The sequence below is a fragment of the Mustela nigripes genome, chromosome 14 (assembly GCF_022355385.1).
Source record: "Mustela nigripes isolate SB6536 chromosome 14, MUSNIG.SB6536, whole genome shotgun sequence".
Classification (NCBI taxonomy): Eukaryota; Metazoa; Chordata; class Mammalia; order Carnivora; family Mustelidae; genus Mustela; species Mustela nigripes.
The window spans coordinates 19,903,429-19,912,034 of record NC_081570.1 but is presented as its reverse complement, the minus strand read 5'-3'; the positions used below and the strand labels follow the sequence as shown (position 1 = coordinate 19,912,034).

At 43.7% G+C, this 8,606-nt stretch overlaps 1 protein-coding gene across 3 annotated transcripts in view; it reads right to left on the bottom strand.

Annotated features, from left to right (window-relative positions):
- WDTC1 (WD and tetratricopeptide repeats 1) overlaps nucleotides 1-8,606 on the bottom strand; it is a 71,649-nt gene that overhangs the window by 18,634 nt on the left and 44,409 nt on the right. For all 3 annotated transcript variants that reach the window (XM_059376799.1, XM_059376798.1, XM_059376797.1), the window contains exons 4-5: nucleotides 2,018-2,064; nucleotides 1,405-1,516 (exon numbers count right to left, since the gene is read on the bottom strand). In XM_059376799.1, coding sequence (XP_059232782.1) covers nucleotides 1,405-1,516; nucleotides 2,018-2,064 — 159 coding nt within the window. The remainder of the gene's footprint in view (nucleotides 1-1,404; nucleotides 1,517-2,017; nucleotides 2,065-8,606) is intronic.

Genomic DNA, 8,606 nt, shown 5'->3' with positions numbered 1-8,606 from the left:
TGCCACCAGGCGGGGCTTGTGGGTTAAATAAAAATACCTGCATTGTTACTACCGGAAGAGAGAAGAATCCTTTTCTACACTTTCACAGGAGGCTGAGGGTCTGTGAATTTAATTTTGGGCCCTGCCCCAAATCTCACTATTAGTATCAAGACCACTGTCAAATTCTTGTTCTTGAACTCAATGTTTTGTACTCTACGATGCCAAAGCTGATGGCATAGATCCCATTCCCAGATCCCACCCCACAGATTCAAATTAAACCTAATAACAATTTTCAGGGGGCAGAAAACAGTCTGTTTGCCATGCAAGAGGTGAATCAGCATTGTTCTGTCTCTAAAAACTGCAGAAAATTATCTAGGACTGGTCTCTGGAACAGGAGGTGAAAATGAGAGCTTGGGAAGAGGGCAGGGTTTAGGGAGATAAGTAGGTTCTCAGCTCTCAAATCTACCTTCTTCTTCATGTATCTTGTAATTCTTCTTGATACTAATTAGGAAAATATTTCTCAGATTAGTGAGGCTTTCCAAAGAACAGCCTCTCTCACATACATTAATCACAGAAATTCAGGGCTGGACAGGTCCTTAAAGGTCATTTCCTCCAACCTTAAACCTGTCAGATAAGTTCTCGTTGTGGAGAGTACCTCAGTGCTTGGACATTTACAACCTTCTCAAAGGGCCCATTCTACCTTTTCCAAATTGCTCTAAGCGCTAGACCTGTCTCTCCATTAGGCCCACATTTGCTTCTGTGGACCATTAATCCCACATCTGTTTTCTGAGATCAAAAGGCAGAAACTTCTTGTCATTTCCACCTACAGGGCTTCAGAGGTATTAAGACATTTTTAAATCCCGTTCCTACCTCTCCTTAGCTCACTTTCACCAACAAATCTGTAGCTCAAATGTAGAATCGCTAGAAGTACATATGCCAGCTGCCTTTTTACAATCATCTCATTGAACTATAATACTAAGCTTATGGAGTGCTGCTTCCATTTTAAAATTAAAGGCCTATTTATTCATTTACTCATGAATCCAGGGGATTTTTCTAAGCTACTTTGTATTTACAGATGAGTAACAGGGCTCAGAGAGGTCAGGTGACTTGCCTAGGTCACACAGCTTCTAAAAGGCAGATTAAGAGGGTCAAACATAGGTCTTCCTGCTATCTAAGTTCATGCTTGGAACCATACCCCACCATCACCACTCAAATAAATATAAATTCACCTGGAGCTGGCCTTGTGGCTCTAAGTGAGGAAGGAGAACATGGAAAGGAGATGGGGTTTCAGGAATCACAGTCAGATAGCTCAGATCACAAAGGTGTCTGTGACCCCAGGGGGTATGTGGAACCCAAATGGGCAAATACAACCAGGTACACAACCCAGTCATGCCTCTTACTTGCTCTATGCCTTATCCTGCTCACCTTGACAGAGAAGATATTTGCTGTGTGTCCCGTGTGCATGGAGAGCAGCTTCTTGTGGTGCAGCGGGTCCCACACAATCGTGTGCTGGTCATCGGAACCAGAGGCCAGCAAACTGCAAGCAGAATGAAGGTTTCTGATGTCTCTTCAAGTTCCTAAGCCCTACTCCCCTACCCCACCTCCCCTGTTCATAGGGAATGAAGCCAAGGAGAGTGTGCCGGAGATATCTCGGAATACAAGGTTATCTTGTATTCAACCTTGTAATACAAGGTTATCACCCCACCTCCCCTGTTCATGGGGAATGAAGCCACAGAGAGTGTGACAGAGATATCTCGGAATACAAGGTTATCTTGTAAGCATTAGTTGAGTCTCTTCTATTTTGTCCTAAGGATTTATCATTATTCGTTAAGGGCATTAGATTATATAAAAGAACAAACAAACCAGGGTTTGGGTGGTCATCCAATTCATTGTTCAACTGTGTGTTGATAGTGATGGACTAAACTTAAGTACACAGAAAAGTCTCTTTTCCTGAGATCTACTAAGGAGGAAAGTCCCTTCTCCCAGCCTCCCCACTCCCGTCCCCAGCAGCTTCTCAGATGCTCCGGCTCATACGCACTCTCCTTTCTCGTTCCACTCCAGACAGTTGACACATCCTGAGTGACCCTGGGGGAGCAAATGGAAAGGGACAAGAAGAGAGCCAGTTAAGAGATTCTCTTGGGAAACAAAACACCAAGAAGTAGAACTAAATAGGTAAACTGGCCTTTCCATCATTAGTGTTTTGCTGGTGCATGTGAATGACCAGAATTGAATTAAACTGCCTAGTATCTTACAATATATAAAGTATTTTCATAATCATGATCTCACTTAATACCGAACACCTCAGCCTGGTTTTTTTTTTTTTCTTTTAAAGACTTTATTTATTTGAGAGAGAGAGAAAGAGAGAGCACAAGCAGGGGGGGCAGCGAAGGGAGAGAGAGAAGCAGGCTCCTTGTTGAGCAGGGAGCCTGATGCAGGGCTCGATCCCAGGACTGTGAGGATCGAAACCTGAGCCAAAAGCAGATGTTTAGCTGCTGGAGCCACCCAGGAGCCCCCACCTGAGCCTTTTAAATAAGGCCACGTTTCATTGATCCTATTTTGCAGAAAAGTAAACTAAAGTTCAGACCAAAGTAAGCCATGGAAGTGAGATCAAACAAACTTCTGCTCCTACCACTAAAATGGGCATGTCCCCTTCCAGGGACATCCCCGTCAGCCACAGAAAATTTGCCCAGAGGAATACCTGACCCAAAGGCAGTCAATTAACTAGAAGGTTGATCTTTTGTCCATTCGGCATATAATTTAATTTGTCAGGCACCCACTGCATATCAGGTACTGTTTGGCACTGGGGATACAGCAGTATACAAAACAAAGTCCCTGATCTCCTGGAGCTTACTTCAAGTAGGTGGAGCCTGGTATAGTAAGGTTATTTGGGACAGAGTCTTGAGCTTTGGGGGTCTGAACTGAAACATGGAGAGAGAGAGGCAGTTAGTAGCAGACACTGAAGGCGAAAGCATCCACAGAGAGAATTCATGGTAAAGCCAGAGCAATGAGGAAAGAAAACCCATGAAAAACAGAAGGTATCAAGTGGCAGAAGTGAGTCTTACATGGGAGAAGGAAGGAACAAGTCACCAGGCACTCCTATATACTATTGTCTGTTTTCCCACCCTCCTTCATTCCTAACAGTACCTAGATTTTCATTTACTTAATTCCCTATTCCAAATAAGACCATGTGTTTCAGCGAGTATAAACCCACTGTCCTTGCCATACTGATAGGTTTAGCAACTTAGGCCTTAGCCAAATTGGACATGGCATTCACCTGGGCACAGGGATTGGCTCAGAAGTAAGCCTGTGACCCCAATCAGATGCCAGAGACACAGCTGCTGGGAGGATTCTGAAAAAGGCATTTCCTCATTCTCAGAAGAATCTATGAGAGATGCCTTTCTTCCTCGGATGCTGGGTGTATAGCTGGACACTTGGAATTGCCACACAAGGGAAACCAGCCTGAGAGTGATGTCAACACACAGAAGACAACCCAGTCAAAGGGAATCACACAAAAATAGAGCAAGGGTGACTGACCAGAGTAACCAATACTGACGCCTACTCTACTTCTGGACTTTCAGTTAAATGAGACACTCAGTTCATTATTAAGGTCTTCTGACTTGGGTTGTTACTTGTAGCCCAACGCATGCCAATTGGTAGTTCCAGCTCAGCTCCCAGTTTATGGATACTTCCTTCAAGATGCCTTTCCTGTCCTGTAAATTTGGGAAGGAGATACACCCTTCCTTGTGGGCTCCTCCTGTCACACTGGACTATGGCTCTGTGTTGACATGATTTTGTTTTTTAAAGATTTCATTTCTTGGGCACCTGGGTGGCTCAGTGGGTTAAAGCCTCTGCCTTTGGCTCAAGTCATGATCCCAGGGTCCTGGGATGGAGCCCCACATCGGGCTCCCTGCTCAGCAGGGAGCTTGCTTCCCCCTCTCTCTGTCTGCCTCTCTGCCTACTTGTGATGTCTGTCAAATAAAATCTTTAAAATCTTTTAAAAAAAGATTTTATTTCTTTGAAAGGGAGCATGAGAGTGGGAAGGGTCAGAGGGAGAAGGAGGCTCCCCACTGAGCAAGGAGCCCGATGCAGGACTTGATCTTGACACTCCATGATCATGACCGGAGCTGAAGGCAGTCGCCCAAACAACTGAACCATCCAGGCACCCTCTCTGTTGACATTAATGTCCACTAGACTGAGCCTGAGAAAGCAGGCTTTGTGTCTTGTATTCATCGTATCCCCAAGGCCAGATACAGAGCCTGGAACATTATCTGTTGCCTGAATGAACAAATGAGTCCAGTGGGACAAGCAGGAAGGATTGAGAAATATGAACAAATCTAATTCCCAAGTATCTGGTTAGGCTTATGATATTTTTTAAGATTTTATTTATTTAAAGGAGAGAGAGAGTGTGCACCCACAAGTAGGGGGAGGAGCAGAGGCTGAGAGAGGACCAGACTCCCTGCTGAGCAGGGAGACCAATATGGGGCTCTATCCCAGGACCCTGAGATCATGACCCGAGTTAAAGGCAGAGGCTTAACTGACTGAGCTACCCAGGTGTGCCCGCAACTATCTGGTTAGAAAAGCTTTTCTTCTGCCTTCTCCTTCCCTCTTACACTTTGCCCTATAAAGATTCTCATCTTGGTTGAACCACATTTCTTTCCGGGTTCTGCACTTATGTGCATTCACTCTGTTCAGACTTGTCAGACCACTTGCTGACCTGAACCTCTCTCACATTCCCATGGCACTCAGCTCAAACTCTCACACGTGGCTCTGGTCACTCTTTTTGGGTCAGAATAACTTCTGGCCTCAGCAGTTTCATTTTCCCACCAGGATGTAAATTCCTGTGCCTAGGGTCGCTTCACATCACAGGCCTTCAGTAATCACCACTTAGTGAGGGCTTACAAAGAGCAAGCACAGTGCTAGCTAACTACTTGTGGTAGGCAGAAAAATGGCCCCTGATGTCTGTGTCCTGATCCTCTGGAACTTAAGAATATGTAATGTCTGGTGGCAAAGGGGACTTTGCAGATGAGATTAAAGTTAAGGTCTTTGAAATGGGAGAGTATTCTAGGTTATCCAAGTGGTCACAATATGATCACATGAGTCCTTAAAATCAGAGAATCTCTCCTGGCTACAGAGAACTTGAGAGATGTAGTTGTGAAAGGGATCTACCTTGTTATTCTGGCTTTGAAGATGGAAGAAGGGGCTTATGGGTCAAGAAATGCAGCAGCCTCTAGGAGTTGGGAATTGGAAAGGAACAGATTCTACCCTGCAGCCTCCAGGAGGAACACAGCCCTGTCCAGATCTTGCTTTTAGCTAGTAAAACCTGGGTCAGACTTCTGATCTACAGAAATGAGATAAGAAATTTGTGTTGCTTTGAGCCACTAAGTTTGTGGTAACTTTATATGACAGGACACTAATACAGCACTCTATATCCATTAACCTATTTAAGAAACAGGTATCACTACTCATTTCACAGATAAGAAAAGCAATACTCAGAGAGGTTAGGTAACCTGCTGTGATATTGTAATTTATAAAAGAAACACATATTTGGGGGCGCCTGGGTGGCTCAGTGGGTTAAAGCCTCTGCCTTTGGCTCAGGTCATGATCCCAGGGTCCTGGGATCGAGCCCCACATCTGGCTCTCTGCTCAGCAGGAAGCCTGCTTCCTCCTCTCTCTCTGCCTGCCTTTCTGCCTACTTGCAATCTATCTGTCAAATAAATGAATAAAATCTTAAAAAAAAAAAAGAAATACATAATACATATTTGGTCTTCTTTGCCATTTCTGAGCTCCTAGAAGCCCTTGGGATTTCCAGTGATAACAAAGAAAAACATGTCTTGATGTTCATAACAAATCCCTTTTAACTTTAACACCTGAGTTTACGTATTAAGTGATTTTGGGAAAGCACCTAAGGATGGGGGCTGGTTTCCAGAGGAACCAACCATATGATTGGAGGGTTAGAACCTTCAGTCCCAGGGGTGCCTGGGTGGCTCAGGTGGTTGGGTATCTGCCTTTGGCTCAGGTCATGATCCCAGGGTCCTGGGACTGAGCCCCTTGTCAGGCTCCCTGCTCATGCTCTGTCACTATCTCTGTCTCTCTCAAATGAATAAATAAAATCTTAAAAAAAAACCCAAAACTTTCAGTCCTACTCCCCAGAGGTCAGAGAGGAACTGGAGGTTGACTATGTCACCAATGGCCAATATTTTAGTCAGTTATGCCTATGTACATGAAGCCTTCACAGAAACCCACAAGAACTGGGTTCAGAGAGCTTATGCATTAGTAAACATGTGGAGATTTGGTGGAGAGTGGCACATTCCAAGAGGGTGTGGAAGCTTTGTACTCCTTCCTACATACCTTGTCCTAGGCATCTCTTCTATCTGGCTGTTCCTGAATTATATCCTTTCAGAATAAAGGGTAATCTGGTAAGTAAAATTTTCTGAGTTCTGTGAGCGACTCTAGCAAATTAATCAAATCCAAGGAGGAAGTTGCTGGAACCTCCAATCTATAGATGGTGAGTCAGAAGCACAGGTGACAACCTGGACTTGTGATTGGCATCTGAAGGTCATGGTGCAAGGGGCGGGGCCATCTTAGAGGACTAAGCCCTTCACCCGTGCAATGTGATGCTATCTATCCCCAGACTGACAGTGTCAGAATTGAGTTATATTGTAGGACACCCATTTGGTGCTGGAGAGTTGCTTGATGGTGTGTAAAAAGAACCCCCCAACACACACTGGACCTGGCACCACTAACAGGATAGGAAGCAGGATTTTTCACTTGAGAGCCTGAGCTCTTAACTACTGTCTGAGAAATGGGTGAATGTCTCTAGAATTACTGTTTATTTGTCCTCAAATCGGTAATGCCTCTTAAGTACAGAAGACAGAGGCCAAGTTGATAAACATGATACTTAGGATTAATTTTCACATGGTATAACCTAGCTTAGAGGTGGGTAAATTGAAGAGAGTATAGACAGAAAGCTCAAACCAGATTCTACAAAAATACAAAGTAACTATTGAGAAAAAGTATTAATAAAGGACTTTATAAGTTACAACACCTGTTTGGGAAGCTACTTTATAAGGAATAGAGTGTTTAAGAGGAGTTATTTTGGCCCTGATAACTAAAGCTGGCTTAGATATATGGTCACATCTGTAATTACATTGTAGAATACAACGGAAGAAAATACGCCTATGACATATCAGAATTAAAATGTGAGTAAAAAATAAAGGGATAAAGCCTCAAACTTTTAAGAAAGTGAGAAGAGGGACTGAACAGAGAAGGCTCCCTAGAGAGGAACAGACCTCTGTGTGCCTCCCCGGACCCTTGGAAATACTGCTGTTTGGGGTGAGCTTTGCACATCAGGGACCTAGAGGAAACCGAAAGTGCACAGAGAGAGAACCTGCAAGAAAAGATTAAATCTCATTTACACTCCAAGTTACAACCTCTTAGTTCCTGTTTAATTTTTTAAAATATTGATTATAACTACAATTTTTGTTAAGTCCCTATAATTTGCTGAGTGGTGTGATATATGGGAGGAGGAGGAGGCAGGAAGAAGTATTTTATCCTAACACTTCTCAGAATTGTAGGTGCACAATGATGATAAAAAGCAAACGGAATTACAGTGGGTTTTATTACTGCTTTTACATTCTTTACAGACTACGTAACCCACGGGCTTATATCCTGCACTACAGCCCCCACCTTCATATGCCTCTAGTATGTAGAACACTAGCTATTACTACACACGATCTCATTATAACTCCCTTTCCACAGGTAAGACTAAGTCTCAGCGATACAAAATAATTTACCTGGGGTTGCACAAATGATAAACATCAAAGTCCAGCTGGGAACCCAGGTCAATAGAACTCCAAAGTTATTTCTCAGGCTATGCTGGATACCTCAGATGTCATGATTATTACTGCCCATTTAAAAAGAAATCTCACTGCTACGATCACTTAAAGACTGTTTGGCAGTTTCATGTAAAGTTAAGCTTACATCTACCCCATTACCCAGAAATTCCATTCCTAGGTAATTACTTAAAAGAAATTAAGACATTTGTCCACACAAGACTGACATAAGGGCACCTGGATGGCTCAGTGGGTTAAAGCCTCTGCCTTCGGCTCAGGTCATGGTCTCAGGGTCCTAGGATCGAGCCCCACATTGGGCTCTCTGCTCAGCAGGGAGCCTGCTTCCCCCACTCCCCACCTGACTCTCTGCCTACTTGTGATCTCTGTCTGTCAAATAAATAAAAAAAAATCTTAAAAAAAAAAAAAAGAACTGACATAAGAATATCCACAGATGCTTTATTTATTTATTTATTTTAAAGATTTTATTTATTTATTTGACAGAGAGAGGTCACAAGTAGGCAGAGAGGCAGGCAGAGAGAGAGGAGGAAGCAGGCTCCCCACTGAGCAGAGAGCCCGATACGGGACTCGATCCCAGGACCCTGAGATCATGACCTGAGCCGAAGGCAGCGGCTTAATCCACTGAGCCACCCAGGCGCCCCGATGCTTTATTTTTTAAAAGCTCCAGGAGCACCCAGCTGGCTCAGTTGGTAGAAGTGTATGATTGATTGTTTGTTTGATTGATTGATTGATTGATTCATTCATTTATTTATTTGTCAGAGAGAGAGAGTGAGCACT